The sequence below is a fragment of the Pleuronectes platessa genome, chromosome 6 (assembly GCF_947347685.1).
Source record: "Pleuronectes platessa chromosome 6, fPlePla1.1, whole genome shotgun sequence".
NCBI classification, from domain to species: Eukaryota; Metazoa; Chordata; class Actinopteri; order Pleuronectiformes; family Pleuronectidae; genus Pleuronectes; species Pleuronectes platessa.
The window spans coordinates 7,889,835-7,910,670 of record NC_070631.1 but is presented as its reverse complement, the minus strand read 5'-3'; the positions used below and the strand labels follow the sequence as shown (position 1 = coordinate 7,910,670).

Sequence of the window (20,836 nt, the reverse complement as noted above, 5' to 3'; positions counted from 1 at the left end):
AATTATAAATAACCTTATTTCTTTAATGTGTTTGGTCTGACCTCTTATCACATATGGTTCAAGAGCTTGACTTGGAACCATAAAGATGTGCATTTGTATTACATGATAAATGTCTTATTTTCTTATTTCATCTTCGATATATTTGGATGTAGTTGTTTTCTTTTTCTTTTTAGTTATTTATAATAAAGGTTTACGATTAAACTGTAAAATATCAAGCTTGATTTACATTTCCTTGTCATAAGGGTTTAAAAACGACGTTGAGCTCTAGTTCTATGTGCTTAAACGATTTGAGAAATCGAACAGTTCAGAGGTCTTTCTTGAAAAATATTATAGTTTCTCTACTGATTTATATTTGAAACATGTTAAGAGATAACCCCCCGTCCATGTTGGTTTTTCAGGAAGCCGGAGAAAGGGGTCCAGTACCTGACAGAGAGGGGATTCATCCCTGACACGCCGGTCGGTGTGGCTCACTTCCTGCTGCAGAGGAAGGGCCTGAGCCGGCAGATGATTGGAGAATTCCTCGGCAATCGGCAGAAACAGTTCAACAGGGATGTCTTAGAGTAAGTATGATATTTACTTCTTAATTAAATGAGAAAAAATAAAAGAAAGAGAACATCTCTTGGAACATCCTCTTGATCCTTACTGATGAGCACTATGATTGTGTTTTTAATTTCTTCTCTCTCCATCTGGCCCTGTGTGCACCAGCTGCGTGGTGGATGAAATGGACTTCCAGAGCATGGAGCTGGACGAGGCCCTCAGGAAATTTCAGAACCACATCCGTGTGCAGGGCGAGGCCCAGAAGGTGGAGCGGCTTATCGAGGCTTTCAGGTGAGACCGCTCCCTCAACGATGACATTTAAACATCTTGACGAATGAGTGATGACTACACAGAAAGATGCAGGGGAATAAAAAAGTGAAACCAATAGAAACCAATATATTTGTCTGTATATGGTTTGATTAAATCCTGAAAGCACCATGTGAACTAGTGTTCTTTTAATTTTATTGATCTTTTTAATGTCAATCCTGCTGATGTTCCTCTATTGTCACAATAGTTACCGTTACACAAAGAGAACGCTAACTTCTGCTTTCTCCGAGCCTCAAAGCATTTCCTCTCCATGAGCACAATAGCTTTGCGTGTTTTGCAATCTAATCTTGGACGTGAGTAGAACTTCACCACGGTTGCTCTCCCCCCCCTCTCGTGTCTCTAGCCAGCGCTACTGCATCTGTAACCCCACGGTGGTGAGACAGTTCAGGAACCCCGACACCATCTTCATCCTGGCCTTCGCCATCATCCTCCTCAACACCGACATGTACAGCCCCAACGTTAAGCCCGAGAGGAAGATGAAGATGGAGGACTTTATCAAGAATTTACGAGGTGATAAAACAAATGACCAATATGAAACAGTGTTGTTGAATAGATATTAAATTATAAATAATAAATGTGATTTACTGATATTTTAGAACGTGCTATATGTGTGAGATTCATCCTGGAATTGGAAATGCACTCATTATTTGTACTTAAAGGAATAATATGACTTCCTTCTCTCACGTTCCTCATTTCAATTACTTTTTGTCCTCCTCCGATCCACCTCTTGATTTTCCCATTAAACCTCTGCTCCTCCCTCTGTTCCAGGTGTGGACGATGGAGAGGACATACCGAGGGAGACGCTGGTCGGTATCTACGAGAGGATCCGCAAGCGAGAGCTCAAGACCAATGAAGACCACGTCTCACAGGTGCAGAAGGTCGAGAAGCTCATTGTGGGGAAGAAACCGGTGAGTGATGATTACAACGAGCAGACTACAGCATCAGTTGGCGTTCTGATTTATCATTTTCCTCACAAGACAAGACTTGTTTCTGGGAATTATCCTCTTATTACTTGCTCCGAGGCGATTATGTTTTCGTCAATGTTTTTTAGCAGGATTATGCAAAAAACTACTCTCCGGATTTCCAGTGAACTCAAGGGAAGGATGCTGTGTGTGTCAGGGAAAGAACCGGATCAGGGGATTGGATCCAGGGATTTATTGTCATTTTCTCCTACATGATGAGAGAGGTTGTCTTTCAGCATTTCAGTGATTTCTCAGAGAATAAATCATGGATGTTGATGAGAAAAGAAATCTGGCATATTTATGGGACTGATATCTATGACTTTATGTATATATTCTTTATAAAGTTCTCACACAGCTGCACATCTTCCCAGAATCACTTTATACAAACAACAATGTCACGTCTCTTCCGATTTTCTAAACTCAAAAAACGTTGAGCGATTAAGTCTCAGAGGGAGAAGAGGGATTTGGAAAGTCTTTGGGTATTATTGAGCAGAGAGGGATTCACGCCTGGGCTCTGACCTTCATGCTGCTGATTTGAATGCACCCCGAAGCCCTTGAGCAAGGTCACCCAGCGCTGCAGTCTGGTGAAAAATGGACACTCGCTGCCACCTCGGTGTGTTCCTGTTCCCAGCTGGTTTTAAAAGGGAGGAGCGGTTGAACACTGCAGTGCATCTGCTCTTTAACAAACCAGTGAATGTTACGTTGGAGTAATCTGCTGATTCTCTGGATTTAGTCAATCTGTGACGCTGCCCCTCTGTGGTGTTTGTCGCCGGAGGATGGACTGAGTAGAATTGGATCGGTCACTGTGACCTCAAAAAACATTTTTGGCCAGAACACAATAATTCATATGGGAAAAAGATGATGTTTGGAGTGCGTGCACCTCCGATGGTGAAGTCCTGGATCCGCCTGTTTACTTATTCAGATCCACTCCTTAATGGAATGTTTTCTTCCTCCGGTCAGGCCCCACCCCCCTCCACAAAGTTCTGTCGTTGTTGAGTAATCCTGCTGACAAACGTCTAATAGAATAAAATGATGTGAAGGGATGAGTTAATACCCAAAAGGTCGAAGTTTAGCTTCATTATTCTTAAATCAAAACACTCGTACCTTTTAATTAAATTCCTCTTGGCTTCACTGCATACGTACAGTACATTAAACTGCAATCTGACTGAATAATTCCAGTTTCTGAACCAGATCAATTATCAAATCTAGTTCTGAATGTGCTGCAGCCCCTGAGGAGCATGGCTGTTTCTGCATTATTCTGCAGGTAATCACGGGTCTTTTGCGTGTGAAGTGTAAAAGTGTGATTAGCCTCCGCAGCCTCAGGGAGAGGCTCGTCCTGCTCGGCGGACTTGGTTTCTTCCGGTTCCCCGCAGGTTGGAATCTCGTCGGTTCTGCCAGTAATAATTGAGTGCATTGAAAGATGATCCCTCGTCACCGTTTAGCCGCAGCGTTAGAAGCCCAGGAGAGCACTCAGTTAAAACACGTCAACATAAAAACCACGTTGGAATTCCTCCTTGTAATTATCAGGGCTGCTAACGCTGCACAGAGGAGTGGGGCTTCCAGGAGGAGGTTCAACATCATTACAGAGTCCCTGAAGCCCAGCAGCAGAAAGACGGAGACAGACCACCACCTGGTGTACAGAGGCTCATGCATCTTCATGGCCACTTTGATAGAGACTATAGAGAAATCCTTATATGGCCTCATTAATAAGTGTAAATAACCCCATTATGACAAATGTATATATATAACATTATCTCTGTCTTCTGTTTTTAGATTGGAACTCTCCATCACGGCCTGGGATGTGTAAGTAGAATAAATATCGATTAATCACACAAATATTCCTTTCTGTCCTTGGCTATTGCAGTTAATGCACATCACACAGGTAGAGTGAGAGTTTGATTCCCGACTGAGGCCCCATGCAACTTCACATCTGTTAACAGAGGAGCGGTACAGAACCTTGTAGACAGAATCAACAGACATGGGGTAAATTCCTGTTTTGGCAATGAGCTGCAGTGTTTCTGTAGAGTCTGAGCTCAGCAGGGTGCACATCACTGCTGGGTGCACGGCACGACTCTGCCACACAAAATGTACCGATCCAATGTGGGAGGGGGGGATAGGTATCAGATTCTTCTAAGAATTAATGGGACCAGAAGTTCCTTTAATATTTAAAGCCATGTACTTGCCATGGTAAACACTTGTTTTTGACACCTCAAAGTTTGCATTAAATATTTACCAGTTTGCATCAGTGCATTGGCTAAGCTATATATAAATAAAGGTTACTATAGCAACAATACTTAGAAGCAAACCTGATATTTGCTTACACGTTGGTTTAGACCCGTCTTGTATGTCCCGAGCAAACAACTAACTCCGGCCTCCCATTTTAAAATACATAGCATAAAGATGTATTTGTCCTGAAATTAGAAAGATACTCATTAGAAGAAATATTACATTTAAATCATTTGCAGCAACACATTATGTATGTAGGATGTTTGTGGTGGGGTGTAAATGAAAATATGAGCTTGACTCTGCCTAAAACTTTTATTTGCTAATATTTGAAATAAAGGTCAATTAAAATCCTTATCTTGAGGTTTGACCTAACTGGCGAGTGTCCCGAGGTCTCAAGCTTCAGTTTCAACATCAACAGGGGAACATTTCAGTCTGGTGACCTTTGTTCTGTACTGTCTTGTGGACTGAGGCCATAATAATCTCTGAAGTCTCGGTATCTGTGCTCGTTTTTCCTTCTTCCTCGTAGGTTCTGTCGCTGCCTCATCGTCGCCTGGTGTGTTACTGTCGCCTGTTTGAAGTGCCAGATCCCAACAAGCTCCAGAAGCTGGGCCTGCATCAGCGGGAGATCTTCCTGTTCAACGACCTCCTCGTGGTAAAAAGCCTCCTCCTCTCCTCTCCTCTCCTCTCCTCTCCTCTCCTCTCCTCTCCTCTCCTCTCCTCCCTCGTTCAACCTCTTCCACATTTGTATCATTTTCAGGTAACAAAGATTTTCCAGAAAAAGAAGAACTCTGTGACGTACAGCTTCAGACAGTCCTTCTCTCTCTACGGGATGCAAGTCATGCTGTTTGAAAATCAGTGTAAGTTGCACCGGGCGTTTTTCTTTTATCCATTCTTCTGTAGTATGTTAGCGTGACAGTGTTTACATCAGCGGGTTCGATTTAGCACGGTAACACATCCTGCAGGAATGGGGAAGTCAACCCAACGGGCTGTGACATTGTTTATCGGCTCCGAACCTCACACAGCTTCGTCCGAATGTGTTTTTTACTTGGTTTTGATCAATGGCCCCATGTGTGAAGCTCTCTCCCCCTGTGCCTGTTTCCCACAGATTACCCAAATGGAATCAGACTCACATCAGCGGTACCAGGTGCAGACATCAAAGTCCTCATCAACTTTAACGCGCCCAACCCCCAGGACCGCAAGAAGTTCACAGACGACCTACGAGAGTCCATCGCCGAGGTCCAGGAAATGGAGAAATACAGGATAGAGTGTGAGCTGCCTTCTTCTTCTCCTCCTTCCTCCTCCTACCCTCCCTCCCCCCCCCCCCTCGTCTACCTCGGGCTGTGTAAAGTAGAAACAGGGCATGGTTCTCATTCCTCAACTTGCAGCAGTTTATGAGGGAGGGTGTTTACAGAGTTCACATGATGGCTACCAGAAGGGAGAGCTTTCTCTTCCTGCACATTTGAAAGTCAATCCTGCTGTGACATACAAGAGCAGCTATTTGTCTTTGTCATGAGTGAGCCCTGAGCAAACAGTTCTACAATATACTGTCACTTTTTTTATTGTGTACATGCTGGATGTCGTGTGCAGAGTCCATGGTGCAAAGGTTTTCATAAAGTCAAACAGAATTTGCGTTTATATATAGATTTGAATGATTCAAGGAACTGGTAAAAGCTACAAAAAGCAACGCAGCAACGAAACAAACTTTGTGCTTTTACTTTAAAGATAAACTGCCAAACAGGAATTGATTCTGAGGAGATCAGCACCAGTGACTCCTGTGAATCCCTGTGTCAGATATGGCGAGATAAATAAAGTTATAAAGATGATGTGGTGGCGATTTTGACCCAGTTGTCGACCACTGCTGTAGTTTATCCAAGAACTTAAACACACACACACACACACACACATTGACTCCTATATAGCGCTGGTCGCCTGGTTATTCCATTTCCATTTTTGTCCCATGATCAAATCGCAAACTGCCCTTTCTGGGCAATTTAAAACAAACATTCCAAGTGTGAAGCAGATTAGATAAAGATGTTTGTGAATAAGTAGGTAGATTCATGAGTAGTTGACATTCATGAGTTTCAGACAACACAAGGTGACTGAATAAACCAGTTTTCAAGTCTTTTCTCTGGGCAGATTGAGATTTCAAGCCACTGCCACTTACCCCAGTCTCTCCTTGGCTCCTCTCCACAGCTGAGCTGGAGAAGCAGAAGGGGGTGGTGAGGCCCAGCATGTCGCAGAGCTCCGGTCTGAAGAAGGAAGCCGGCAACGGCGGCATGAACCGCGCCAGTCTGGACGACACGTACACCATGGGAGAGGGCCTGAAGAGGAGCGCCCTCAGCAGTTCGCTGCGAGACCTCTCCGACGCAGGTACAGCCACAACGTCCTCGTCTCCACCAGCCGGCTCCTGCACGGAGGAGTGTTCTCCTCCTGTCATCCACCCAACTGGGATGACGTCCAGGGGATAAAAAAATAGCAAAATGTTGTTTCACGACGCCATACATCGACTTCAGGGTCCTCCCGTTTAAATCCACTACCTAGCTCACTCATGATTGGATTGTTAGACCGAGGCCGGTACTTCCAGTGTGTTTTAGAGGGAGACTGAATACAGACCGACAGCATTTGAGGAGAGGGTAATTGTTGAGATCGATTCTTCTAGACGTGTCTTCTCAGTGATGAATGAAATTGATGGGCAGTTGTCACCCCCCCCCCCCCCCTCCCCCCAAATCATCTGGATGACTTGACATTACGCCCCCCCTTCATGTTTTTATTGTCAGTTCTTCTTTTCAACTGGGCATTTTTTTGCACTCCTCCGTTTGTTTTATCCTAAGACATCTCATGTTTAAAAACAAAACCACTTAGCATTTCCTCTCACGTGTACCTGTGGGCCCGACAGGCGAGTGCTGACCACCACCATTCAGAAGCAGCAGCAGCAGCAGCAGGATCACAATGAAGTGTCAGTCATTTGCACGACCGTGAATATCAGTGTTTAACGCAGCCGCTGTGTCTCCGAAGCACCAAACACACATTTCATTCATTACAGATAGCAGCTACGGGAAGTTATCGGGTGATTAACTCGATAACGAAATGAAATCCGGTCAGGGGGTCTGCCTCACGGTTTGGCACCGGGACACGCTGGGTTCTCACGATCACTTCCTCGAGTAGGTCAGACAGTGAAGAGGCACGTAGGGATCCCGCCGCCCGCCTGTCTCCTGTGTTCTCTCCACGCAGGACGTGGCATGTTAGTGGGGCCATTTTTGTTAAGTGTTATTTTTTGTTTGTTTGTTTTTTCCTGCCATACTCCATTTCATGTGTATTTACTGTGTTCTTTTTTTCCCCATACACATCAGGTATTTTCCTGTTTATGTGTGATTACTGGTCATGTGTCATCGGCTGAGTGTGCCAAAGTGCTCCGCTCGCCCTCAGACCTGTAATATGCCTGTACATCCCATGTGCAACAACCACTGTACTGCTTTGAATGTGTCTCCTCCTTTGTGACTGTCACTGAGACCGGCTCTTGCCAAAATAGTCCCTTAAGGAAACATTAAAAACCAGTCAATCATATTTTTATCAAGTCAAAAACCTGGGGGGGAGGATACAAATATAAATCCTGTTAAGATACATTTTTCATAAGTTTTTTCTTGGTCTATTAACCTCGATGCTAACGGGGGGCCACATTTATCTTATACATCAAAAACTTAAACATATCACTTGAGTGAGCCTGCAGATCGGAATGCGTTTTTAAAACTTGCCTCACTGAAATTTCAATGAAGATTTAGTTTCCACCCGGAGTGGAGATGTGACGCCACTGCACGGTATAGCCACAGTGCCACCTGTCACCCACCCCCACGCCCGGAAACCCCAGCGCCCTCTCCCCCCCCTACCCCGCCCATATTTGGACTTTACCCACAGTCACAACCCATTGCACTGCCCCCTACGGGTCGGGTGGGCAGCCGACACGTCTCTGTAGTCGACCCAGGAGTGCTGTCGATCTCTAATCTGTGGTATTGCATGTCTCGGGCAGGCAAGCGGGGGCGTCGCAGCAGTGCAGGATCACTAGACAGCAATATGGAAGTAAGTTTGAAGCAGCTGGTATCCAAGCTCCTCTCTATGTGATGATGTGCACTGTGAAAACACACCATTTATTTTTGGTCTTACACCTTTTTTGCTTCATAGACTCAGTTCATTTGTTTGGAATCATTTATTTTTCTTCCTGGGATGCCTTATGTAACCTGCTTGCCTCCGTTAGTGTGCATGCATGGGTTGCCTGCCTCTGATCGTGCCCCTTTTTTTGGAAGCCAGAACAGATCTCCTGTTTTGGTCATGTTATATGACCGATATACACTTTATCTTCAAACCAGCATGACTCTACTAATCCCTCCTCCGATCCCCTCCCCTTGTTGCCTGTCTCTGTCCTTCATTCAGTCACATCCAAGCGGTTTTTCATTTGGTTTCTCTTCTTCTCTGTGGCAGGGTGGTAGCTCTGTAAGACACTAGAAAACGGTGCATCTCCCGCAGCAAACATCGCTGTCCCCGTCTTTCCTCTTCTCTCTATCTGCAGTTTCTCTGCAAGCTTCAGGGAGGAATATAGCCTGCGTAGTCAGAGGTGGACTGATTTTAATGTAGATGTGGATTTCATTCATTCATCCTTCACTCATTCCATGTGTCCATGAGTTTCACGTGTCGGGCTGAAGTCTGGGACCCTGCAAATTTCATTCTGCTCTGCAAAGTCGTCACGTGGTCTTTCTCCAGTCGTAAACGAAAGCACATGCAAAAGGAAAAAGCTTGTTCTAGGAGAAGTGACTTTGTGAGTAGTGGGTAGCGTTCTGGGGGGGGGAAGTGTACAGGCCTGTTGGGACGTCTGCACACAAGAGCTTAGTTCCTCCTGCCTTCTGATTTCTAGTTGAATGCTTGTGTGTGGATGATGAGTTTGCCTGTCACATCCTCTGCATGTGGAAACTCTGCCTCCATTGGTTATAACATGTTGCATGTGTGACTCTTAGAGGGTTTGGCGCGCTTGACTGCAATGAAGTTGAAATGTTGTCTTTCTTTGCCCTTGTTAACGACATTATTTATGACATTATTATTTTTGTTCCAGCTTTTCAGGCCAATTAGTTCCTCAACAGCAGAGCTCTTTTGAACTTTGGCTCCCTCCACCGTGAAGTGTTTGCCCAAGCTGAAATATTCCTAGAGTTGCCGCTGCCTATCATGAAAACATTTTTAGTTTCCCATTTGCATGCCCTATAACATTTTGCTACTTGTTTATCTGACATGAGACCAATGTGATTCCATCCTGCTGGTGGCTTGCTGCTGTAGTGTAGCACTTCCCCAGTGTCTAACGGACGTGCTGTCACCTTCTCTCCCTCCTGCAGGGGTCCATCATTAGCAGTCCACACACCCGCCGGAGAGCCACCACGCCTCGAGAGGGCGCACCCCGCAGCCAAACCCCCAGCCAACCCCCCAGCCAACCCCCCATCCCTAACTCGGCATCGACCTCCATCCTGGGGTCGCTCTTTGGCAGCAAGCGAGGCAAACCCCCATCCCAGGGCCACCCCTCTTACCCTTCAGCCGGCCAGCCCACCCTCATATCCCACAAGCCCCACCCGACCAACCTGCACCACACAGCACAGACGACGCACCCGGTGCCGGCCCAAGGCCACCATCCGCAGTACTGCCAGGTCCCACAGAACCCGCCGCCTTACCACCACCACCACCACTACCACCCGCCTGCCCACACGCAGTACCACCAGCACCCGCCCCACGCCCCGCACGCACACCAACACGCCCACCCGCAGCACAGCCACTACAGCCAGCATTCCCATCACAGCTCTCACTCCCAGCACGCCGCCCACCACCACAGTCAGCAAACGGGTTCGGCACCTGGCGGGCCCAAACCCAAACACAGTGGCATCAGCACCGTAGTGTGATGCTCCGAACACCGAGAGGAGCCGCGAGGAGGGAACTCAACGAAGGAGGGACAATTGCTTACACCAAAGGGACTGACAGCATAGCTCTATGGCCTGTCCACTGTGTTTTACTGCTGCTGTGATGGAAACCAGTCACACGCAGTCGCCTGTTTCACCTCCAGGTCCAACCAATATGCAGGACGGAAATCGGACTCAAATCTTCCACCAGGGGCCTTTACTAGTTTGCCTGATTGTGGGCTCGGCCCTATCAGGGTCTTGTGGGTGGGGGGTGGGTTCTGTACAGGAAGATGCTCTTTATTTTCCACACTCACCGCCCGGCCGTGACGGCAAGTTGCTCCCCCACTGCTTCCTCCCCTCAATAGCCTGTCTTACTTTCACATTATCAGGGGGACAGACGACCAGGGAAGGGAAAATGGCCGAACGCTCTCTCCGTCACGGTGATGGCAGAACTTGTTGCGCAAAGCCCGTTCTGAAGTCAACTTTCCACTTTGGTTAGCAGATCCTACCACCATGCGAGTGCTGTGTGTTGTCGCCGCCCTCATATGTAGTGAAGAACGTAGGTATAATCATTTCACACTAACTGAGATCAAAGGACAGGTGAGCAACTGAGTGGACCATCTCAGTCATAGTAGTTCTAGTGCTGTATTTACTGTAGATTACAGCTATACGTGTTGTCTCCTAGCTCTCATAAATAAATGTGCCAATTATTAATGCATAATCTATTTAGTCAAGACTTCATGTACAGTATATTGTGCGTAAAGTAATTTGTAAGATTATACTTACAATTATTATTATTATTATTATCAGCAAAAATGAATTTTATCAGTATTATACTGACTCTGTGGGAAGGGGATGTAGATCTGAAAGGAGTGAACTCCCATTCAGTCCAGCCTAATCAATTCTTGAAAAACGTTTTGCCTTTTCAAATGGATCAGACGGAGCCTCTGGATGGCAGCTGTTGCATATACGGGCCCCAAAATGGCGTGCTGTCACAGCGGAGGCCTCAACGCAGACTTCCTGTCAACTCTCACGAGTGATAAACAGGGCTGATTGGTCGTTATAATCTCAGTTTACTTCTCATACTTTGGCTGCTCAAACTGTAAAAATAATAAAGTGAGGAATATCAGGAGGAGAAAGAAGCTCGGAGGCTCGGCTCATGTTACGAGCGCAGAACGTGTTGACCACGTGAAGTCTGTTGCCTTTCGCATATACAACAGCTGCTCTCTTGACTCTTGGGGAAAAAAATCAAACACGGAAAATAACTTTTCAAATCTTATTTTGCCTTGTTCCGCATTTTTTTTTATTCACCAACGAGGATCGGTGAGAGAATAAAATCAGTTCTTACATAGTGAAGTATTTTTTTCATCTTTTTTCTATCATGTGTGCAATATCTTTGTACTGATTTTGTACATCAAGAACAAACAAGGCCTCCCTCCAATTTGTGTGTTTTTCCATGTTGCGTCATTATTTATTTATTTTTTTGTTTTGGACCCCTGTCAGAGTCTTTCGGTAAATTAATGTGCGGCTGTCCTCGTGGCCTCATGAGGAGGTACAGACTTGGAGTTCAGTGAAATCTCTAGTAAGTTTTTCCTTTTGTTTTGCATGTAATGTTATTGACGTGAGGCTATCCTCTGCACATTGTATAACAAATCAGTGTTACCATAGCAAGTTTAAGTGCAATCATGTTCAGAAAATTCAGACTTGAACCGAGAGTGGAAGTAAGTCTGTTACCTTGTTGTCCAGGATGAGATTCAGGTGAAAAAATAAATATCTTTTTTCATTTCAGAATAAATGTATATATACATATAAATATACAAACATAAATACGTACTTATACAATAAACAGTGGAAAGAGGAATGTGTGTATATATTTTAATAAAAGAAAGGCTTCTCTTTGGGCTAAACAAAAATATTTTGCTGGATAAGCACATATGAAAGAACACTTTCATTTCTTTCAGGAAATGCAGTCACAATATACAAAATGCAAACTGAACAACAGAACTGGGTATATGTAAAGAATAACTTTCTACATTCTACAAATAAGAGTCTATCCTAGTGTGTAAATTAGTGACAGTAATCTGTGTGTCCCAGTATTCAGGTTGTAAATGTATTTTAACATTCACAAAGAAATCCATCGTCATAAGTCAGGCTTGGTCTACGTTCCGATGGCAGACGGATCACGATTGGGACATTGATGCTCCGATGAATGTGTCTCTCCATGGATTCCATATTTTTTCTATAGATCTCGGGGGCGATGTAAAAGCGAGGAATCTGTTTATTTCTGTGTGTGTTGTCGTGCTTCCAAATGTCTACAGTCATTCTTTGTGAGAACGTACCCCAACAATGCACTGCATGGATCTGATGCATCATGTGTCCTACTCACTGTGAGCTGATCTGGGGGGGAGGGGGAAAAGAATCAGCCTATACAATTTTGGACATCAGCTTTGGTTTTTGAATGATTCGGAATTAATTGATGTAGACGTGTTCTTGTTGTTCCATGTTAGTCTCGGCATGCATTTCATCAACAGAGCCATTGTGTAAATTACCAACAGAGAACATTGCACCTCCGACGCTGAGGGCTTTCACGGTGTAAATACAGGATTTGATGTGTGAACTGTGCGGTCGGAGGGGTTTGTCTTTGTGAAGCTGTAAAGGGACCAAGGTGGGGAATCGAAGGAGCTGTACATAATGTGTATATGATCCGTGCTCTGTTCTGATGTCTGCAGTCAAGATCAGGATGTATATACAGTAGGTCCCCTCACAGACGGACGCCGGGGGTTGTTATATGAAACATATCGATTGTCTCAGCCTCCAGATGCATTGAACTGACATTTGTTGTAGAAATAAAAAAGAAAACTGACTGTTAGAAAAGTTCGCTGCCATTTACATCCAGCTCTCCTTTCATACATGCAACCCCCCCCCCCTTCCATACACACAAACACCCACATACTGTACACACATGGATAAACGTGCACACATCCTGCAGCAAGCTGTTCCGTGAGACACATTTTTCGACGACAAAAAAAAAAGGGAAAGACAAGAATGGCCTCATTTATATGTGCATTCTGTTTGTACAGTGAGTAGTGAATCAGTAAGACCCCAGTTATTGTAAAACTTCAACTGTGACAATGTTGAGAACGCAAAATAAACAAGTATATGACTTACGGTACACGTGCTGTCTTATTGCTCTGCAGTGTGTCAGGATATTTGACTATACACAGAACTTTATCTCATCGAGCAACTCAGTTTTATTGGATTAGGAAAAAATCATCTCAAGACACTTCACATAAAGCTGAGACCTTAGATTATTATAGAAAAACACAACAGTTCCCACAACTACCAAACCCTTTGTGAATGTGAAGAGAAACAAGACCTCTGGAACCAGACTCTGCGAGCGGACATTTGCCTCGACCGGTTGGTGTGAGGGGAGAGAAAGTGGGAGAGAAGAGAGAGAGAGACAGGAACAGCTGTATAACCTTCATATTAAAACTCTTCCAGACTGCTAGTTAAAAATAATTATAAGAGTGTTATATAGATGTAATGATGTTAATGACAGCAGCACCAGTCTGCAGTAGTAGTAGTAATAGTAATAACAAGGGATGCACTAGATATTATTGGCTCGATAATGGGAATTTTATATTATTATTTATTTATCAGAAATGGAAATCATTACCGACAAAACATCCCCTAAACACAGCACGCCTGGTCGCCGGCTGGATGTGTTTACGTCATATATATATATATTTTGTTTTTCTATTAAACATACATTATACATATTTATTATTATCGTTATCAGTATTATTAATATAGTTATAGTAATAATAGTGATTCTAATAGATATAATGATGTTAATGATAGCAGCACCAGTCGGCAGTAGTAGTAATCACAATAATAATAAATGTATATTATAATATGTATTACTATGATTGTCATCATTACTAATAGTAATAATTGATAATAATAATAGTGATTCTAATAGATGTAATGATGTTATTATAATAGCAGCACCACTTAATATTAGAAGTAGTAGTAGTAGTACTTATACAAGCATAATGTATTTCATATAATGAAATGTTAATGTTCCCTCCAGGTTCCACTAGCTCCACTACTGTTGCAGAAACTCCACCAGAGGGCCTTCTTAAAAATGAAAATCTGAGCCTTGACACCATCTATGGGTGAAAAGAGTTTCTGCTGCACACTGAACATGAGCGTTAACACAACTACCTCTCAGCTCTGAACCACATCTGTGAAGCTGTGGGAGAGGGACTGGTGTTCAGCCTCAGTGAATGTCCATTCTGCCTTGTTGCTCAACTTTTCCATTAAGAACCTGTTTCTCTTTTTTTGGACCTCGAGCTCATTCATTATTTGACTTGCCAAAATATCATATAGGTACTTAAATCTAAATCCACATAAAGCTGAACACGCTCGCAGCCGTACTTTGCAGCAACGTGCCCGCTGCGCCCTCAGCACTGCAGTGGATGTCAGTAACAAACAGTGTGTGGGGGAGCTTCAGATAGCCTCCACCACTGCTCCTAACAGATACCCTCTTATCTCCAGAAAGCAGATGGATTTCCTTCGTGTCAAATGCGCCATAACTGAGCAGTGTTATTGGTGCATTCCTCAAACTGACGCGGTTCTCTATCGACCGTGTGATTATTCTGAGCGAGTCACAGAACCGGGGGAAACCTGGAGGTCAGGAGGACTTTGGAAATGCTCTTAGCTCAAAGGAACATTGAACACATAATGAGATGTTAAGGATGATTGGCAGCACGAGTGGTAACGTCCTAGTTGGCCCGACTCTAAGAGGTTTGTATTCTTTTTCTTCTTTTTCACAGTGATGTGGGTTTGACTTTCACTTACTTTCTCATTCAGTCACATTCTCTTTATTACAGCCACTTTCATTTGTTGACTGCATAGTTTCAATCTTATTATAAAACACAGCTTCGTGCACAGGGTATGATTTTAAAGGAGAATATATCCACACTGTTTAGTTAGATTTCTCAATATTATGCAAACTGAAACTATCACATAGTGAGTAACCTCTTCCTGATCCTGCAGGATGCCCCCTGGTTTAATCCTAGCTGCCTTCCTCCTCTGGGCCACATCAAGGGCACATCCTATCGGTCGACCGTGTTTATATTCAGTCCTCCAGTCTGCTGGTCTGCAGGTGAACTGCAGTTCTTCAGGCCTCGTGGAGCTGCCTCCGCTGGCCTCACACACCACAGAGCTCCACGTGCAGGACAATCGGCTCACCTCAGTGTCTCCGGGCCTGTTTGACGGACTGGTCGGTCTGAAAAAGGTCTCACTGTCTGGGAACCCCTTCCACTGTGACTGCAGGATCCAGTACCTGAGGAGCTGGCTGCTGAGGAACAGAGCTGTCGTATCCGAGCAGCCCACTTGTGCCAGTCCAAGCTCCGTGGCCCAGAAGGCCATCGCTGACCTCACAGATGAGTACTTCTCGTCCTGCGGCCGGCCGAGCTGCACCGGTGGGACCTACAGCACAGCGATGGGAGCGATGCTGTGCTGCATCATCGCTCTGCTGCTGTGGAGCTTGAGACTGGCCAAATCGTCCACCTTCACTCTGTGCATAGGCGACAGGCACGTGGGGCTCGAGGCCGACTCTCTGCGCTCACTGAAGCCCAAACACAGAAGGCGTTTGCACACCACACTGCCAGGAGTCAGTGCGGACTTGACTTCTTTCACTTGTACACAGGAACTAGAAAGGCCTCTTATCAGCATGGAGCTACTGCCACAAGTACTGGATACGTTGCACAAGAAGCACAAAATAAAGATAAAGGCGACCTGAGCGACCTCTGCCTCTTCCAGGAATTAGGTATTTAAAATAAACACTACATATGATAGAGCGGAGGCCAGTAACAAGGCAGCAAAATGAATCTGTTTCATTTGTTTTATTTTTGGCAGTAAACTTGTGTTGCTGCTAAACCTTACAGTGTAACTTGGAATTGTGTATTCTTAGTATTTAAACTAATTTAGGCCTGAAATGCACCACATAAATGTATCATAAAATGTATCTATGAACTATTATGACTTCTTATTGTGTCGGGAATGAATGAGACCTAACCCGTCCTACAGGTTGTGGATAATTCCTGAATGAAAAAAGAAAAAGCACAAACTGTTGTGTAACCGTTCCTCACATTTTCTTTAGTTAAGGTATTAACAATGAGGGACAGCAAAAGATTTTGATCGTCATTGTACTTCTGGGATTTAATTTTCTACTTGCTAATAAACGGGTTATGGCAGGAAATATATGGACACACTCAACAACGATGAACGTCTCTGGTCTGTGCAAATACTGGTCAACGCTCCCACAGCTAGACATAATGCAGACAGACAGTGCTCTTAAGAGGACAATATTGCACATCGAACAGCTGCAATTACAGTACAAGTATTACCGTTATATTCATGCATAGACTTCCCAGGTTAAATGGATAAATGACTTCAAATGAAATGATAAAAAACAAAATGTTAGAATCTCAATATGCTTCATAAAAACACTTGCAATAAATATAGGATGATTTCAGGATTTGTAACAATCTCAAACATTTCTATCATCTAAAAAAATACTTAGTAGGATAAAATAAGGCAGTTCTTAACCTTTTGTTGATGAAAATCGGGAATTTAAAGACTAAAAACAATGCAAAAGGGCAGTTGACATTAACAGGTTGATCTTCTCTAACGTTTGTCTCAGTGTTGAACGTTTATGCCCTGTCATGACATAGAACATTGTCCACAGTGTTAGGTTCCTATGGGTTTACGCATTAAATGGTAAAACACCCAGTTTAATGCTCCATGCCACCTCTGCCATGGCCTTGAATGAACATAAAGCATCTTAGCTGGAACTCTACTTAGGCACAAACTTCTCCTGCTCAAAGATCAGGTCGACAGCTTCCGCCACGTCTTGCACGATGTGGCCCGGCTCCACCAGCAGGGGGTCGAACCTGAAGTCCCGGTGCCCGTGGAACACCGTCTCTTTGATGCTGCGGTTTGCATCCGAGGGCACCTCCGCGTTGGGGTTGTAGACCCCTGTGCAGACCAGGACGGACTTACAGGAGGTGGCAGAGGGCAGAGCCAGCTCGCTCTCCCACAGGTTGTCAATGTCCTCGTCCTGGGGCACCGCAGTGGTGGATCCCGTGGCAGCTGCCATCTTGGCGACGGCTTTGGGGTTCTGCCTCAATCTCTCCTCCAGGTAGCGGTTATACAGATTGGCCCCATAGATGTCAGTCATAAGATTATCCCTGCGAATGAAAGAAAAGAGGCAGCATGCACAAGTCAGACATGATATTAATATGTGCAACAATGTCTTAATTTCCTGCTGCTCTATGCTTCTTCTCAGATACAGAAGCCATTCAAATGATGACATAGTGAAGGCACACATACACAGAACAGCTGTGCCGGCACAACAGCAGCATATGTGATTAAAAAAAAAAAAAAAAGCTGAAGTGAAACATGCCAGTTCTGTCACGCATGTAGTCTCAGACCAAATGGTTGAGCAACATCTAAATAAAGTGACCTCCATTCTATCAGCTGCTCTGTGCCTGTTTCCAGTGCTTTCAGTTTCCTAAGCCAGCATCAAAAGTGAATTCTGATCATGGTTTAGTGTTTCCCATGTGCTGTTAACTACATAGAGAGGGCGAGACACTTGGTATCTTACCCTATAGCATAAAGAGACGTGATGGGAAGTTTCCATTGCCGCTCCATGGCCTGGCTTCTGATGAGGTACTCTGCAAAGTGGTAGGTCAGCTCGCTGGGTTTCCCCATGAGAGCCTCGTACTTCAGCTCTTTACCCGTAATCTTCTTGTAGATGTTCTCCAGACACACGAGAAACGTCCCGTGGCCAAACCTGTGACGGAACGAGACCGCAGAAGTTCAGAAACGTGATTCTCCTCATTCATTCATTCTGTGCTCGACTTGCTTGTTACAGTTTGCGTGACAATGCTTATTTCCATTGGTTTACCGTGGAGAATTGGCCTCAGCCATCCACATGAGGTCCATGTTGCAGGTGAGCAGGGGGAGGTGAGGCCTGTTCTGGGTTTGGTGGACACCGCTGAGGTTACCGTTGGTCAGCAGAATGTCGATGACCAGCTGCAGGTTGGTCTCCCATCGGACCGGCTCCCCGAACAGAATCACAGCTGTGTGGGAGATTATACAAGAAGTTGCATATCAGGGAGATGATAATACCAAATCTGACAATACAGACAGCTACGAAACCTTTACAATAAAATAAGATGTTCGTACCTTCAACCTTGGGATGGGTGACCACAGCACTGGACTGAAATGAAGGAAGGAGAAGTCAACACATGACCTTATATTATTTATATTTCACAGCCCATTTCTCTATGTCTCACCGGCAGTTTTGGTCTCCTGTTGTGATCCACCATGTCCAGCAATGGGTAAGATTCCCTCAGCATGTCGATACTCACAACATTATTAAAGCCCAAACTGTAGGAGAAGTGTCGAGTGTTATTCAAGTACAACTTTTAAATAAATCGTTCATGGAAAAAACACTAAAAACTCCAGGTTACTTTTTAGCTATTTCCAGGACTGGTCCCTGTCCCGACACCAGCACACACTTCTCATGGTACTTCTTGAACATCCTCAGTGGACTATGGGACATGATGACTTGATCTTGAGTGATCTGCAAACACAGCAAGTGTCGGCAGAGGTTAACAGAAGAGAAGAACTGTGTGTGTTTGATTCAATCTTCACACAACAATCACAAATCCTGTGTTCCAGAACTCACAGGTACTCCCAGGATGTGGGAGAGCTGGTCGGCCTTCGTCTGTCGGAGGCAGTTCCCCGCGTTGGTGACAAAAACCACCGGCACCACAAACTGTCCCTTAGAGTCCACCAGCTTTTCGAAGGCCCTCTTGGCGGCAGGGATTGGCATCCGTCCTCGCACCAGCACGCCATCGATGTCAAACAACAGCCCAAAGTTTGGCTGTGGCTGGAGGAGGACAGACGGGACACAGGTTAACCAGCATAGAAGCAGCAAGAGAGAAAATTCAACAGGACAGATGAAAATAAGCCAAACAATGCAGATAAAGGATGGTGTCTGTTATTAAATATGAAATAATTATCATAATAAAGATGAGGTCCCTGACTAATAGGATCTGATCTGTTTGATAATTACAGAGGAGTGGGAATGGATTCATCATGTCACATTAAATGCCATTGCTTTACTTTATATATGTGTAATGTCTGTTGTTATTATCTATACATGTGACAGTGTTTTCCTGATGACACCTGTGACACATTTAACTCAACGTGGAGCCTTTATTTTATTTCCAGGGTTGCTTTTTTTCCTCCTATACATCAAATAATCTCATGACACAACATGGAGTCTGTACTATGTCTGCAGCCATACATAATCCATAGTGGGGATCCTATAGGGACACAGCAGTACACAGAGGCTATGTGCTTGCATTGTTTGTTTAATAATAATTCAGCTTTCTTCCTAGGTATTTGATTCTCCAGTAACTGGGACCCAGAAACCAAAGTGGGAACAAGGCAGAGACTTGTTTTTCTCATGGGGGGGGTGAGAAGAACCAGTGGCAGCTACATCCCCTGTTGTTTCCATCCGTGCCAACACATCCGCAGCGGACCAAGTTGCATGCAACACTGTCGGCTATGCAACGTCGATCTGGCACATTATGAATTATTTAAAAAGAGGAAAGAGAGAAAAGCTCCGTGTCAACAAAACGCATTGTTCTCGCGTGGTAGTGGGAGTGGGGGGGGCAAACCGTACCTTGCTATTTGACTGAGTTCCGCAAAAGCCGCACTGGGAACCGACAATCCCCGCTTTGCGTCGGGCTTGACGGTTACTCAGGGTGTGCAAGCCCCGGCCGAACGACAGGAGGCCCCTCATCTCCCTTTACACTAGCACCGAGAGGGTTTTAAAAAGGAAAGAAAAATGAAAGACGCACACAAAAACAGAAAAAAGGAATCGAGAGCAGCGCGCGCAGAGCAGGAGCCGGCTCGCTCCGGCCGCTCGCTTCTTTTTTTCCTCCTCCTGCTCCCTCCCCCCCTCCCTCGCCGATGTTTTCTCGCCTGTTATCCGACTGGGCGACACCCGATGACGACACAGGAGGAGGAGGAGGGTCCATCGCCGCATCTCTGCCGGAGGAGGAAGGAGCCGCATCTGCACTCCAGTGAAACCCCCGCTGCCATTTTAGACTCCGACGAACACGACGTGGAGCTACCCGGGCCGGGCGCGCTTTGGCACCGCGGGGACGCACCGCAGCGATGCGTCAAAACACACACGAGCTCATTGATCACCGATTTATTCCCCGATCGATGTGTTGACTGACCACCGCAGCGTCCTGTTAGGGCACGAGGTGATACTCTGACGGAGTCCCCCACGTCCCCTTCTCCATTTTGCTCCCTGGCTCTATCTTTAGGACCCTGAACCGGTTTGACCTGCCCCTGCGTCGTGGACGCGCCTCGGCTAAATGTGCTGCAGGAAACCAGAAGGAATTCCACGTGGAAATGTGAACCCCTTCACCCCGCCCCGCTCTCTCCCCCATTTTAAGATTTACCCAGAAAGCCCTTCTTTATTTAGAAGCCTGCGTAGAAACCTGGTGTTTTTCCTGTAAAGATGTAACTCTGCGGACATCTTGGCAGAGAAGAGAGGAGGCAGTTTCATCCAGTTGGTTAAATGTTGTTCGGCCGATTAGAAAGTCTTGCCCCGGGTCATCGCTGACGATTTCAGGTGGCTTCTGGAGGAGTTGCTAAAGGGTGCATAGGCAACTGGAAATGCTCGTTTTTACGTTTAATCTTTCACCCTCAATGCTTCTTCAGCTTCAGAGAAAAAACAAGTCCAGTTGCACATGAACACAC

General features: G+C 45.1%; 3 protein-coding genes across 6 annotated transcripts in view; 2 read left to right on the top strand and 1 right to left on the bottom strand.

Moving 5' to 3' along the window:
* Positions 1–13,148, top strand: part of iqsec1a (IQ motif and Sec7 domain ArfGEF 1a) — a 40,268-nt gene extending 27,120 nt beyond the window's left edge. For 3 of the 4 annotated variants that reach the window (XM_053424331.1, XM_053424332.1, XM_053424330.1), the window contains exons 4-14: positions 399–560; positions 706–828; positions 1,208–1,374; positions 1,633–1,772; positions 3,600–3,629; positions 4,579–4,704; positions 4,810–4,909; positions 5,158–5,319; positions 6,246–6,422; positions 8,077–8,126; positions 9,425–13,148. In XM_053424331.1, the coding sequence (XP_053280306.1) occupies positions 399–560; positions 706–828; positions 1,208–1,374; positions 1,633–1,772; positions 3,600–3,629; positions 4,579–4,704; positions 4,810–4,909; positions 5,158–5,319; positions 6,246–6,422; positions 8,077–8,126; positions 9,425–9,979 (1,792 nt within the window). In that variant the 3' untranslated portion in view covers positions 9,980–13,148. The remainder of the gene's footprint in view (positions 1–398; positions 561–705; positions 829–1,207; positions 1,375–1,632; positions 1,773–3,599; positions 3,630–4,578; positions 4,705–4,809; positions 4,910–5,157; positions 5,320–6,245; positions 6,423–8,076; positions 8,127–9,424) is intronic. The other variant, XM_053424333.1, reaches the window with a different exon arrangement.
* A 1,340-nt stretch (positions 13,149–14,488) lies between these two features.
* Positions 14,489–16,520, top strand: gp9 (glycoprotein IX (platelet)). The gene is made up of 2 exons (XM_053423890.1): positions 14,489–14,785; positions 15,038–16,520. Exon 2 carries the CDS (start codon positions 15,039–15,041, stop codon positions 15,783–15,785), a length of 747 nt encoding a protein of 248 aa, XP_053279865.1. The 5' UTR covers positions 14,489–14,785; position 15,038; the 3' UTR covers positions 15,786–16,520.
* On the bottom strand, positions 15,874–20,372 carry LOC128441793 (haloacid dehalogenase-like hydrolase domain-containing 5). Its single transcript, XM_053423889.1, has 8 exons — positions 19,746–20,372; positions 18,741–18,944; positions 18,523–18,635; positions 18,346–18,439; positions 18,236–18,269; positions 17,955–18,129; positions 17,652–17,840; positions 15,874–17,235 (listed from the first exon to the last, which is right to left on the bottom strand). Exons 1-8 carry the CDS (start codon positions 19,863–19,865, stop codon positions 16,842–16,844), a joined length of 1,323 nt encoding a protein of 440 aa, XP_053279864.1. The 5' UTR covers positions 19,866–20,372; the 3' UTR covers positions 15,874–16,841.
* Between the last annotated feature and the right edge of the window lie 464 nt (positions 20,373–20,836).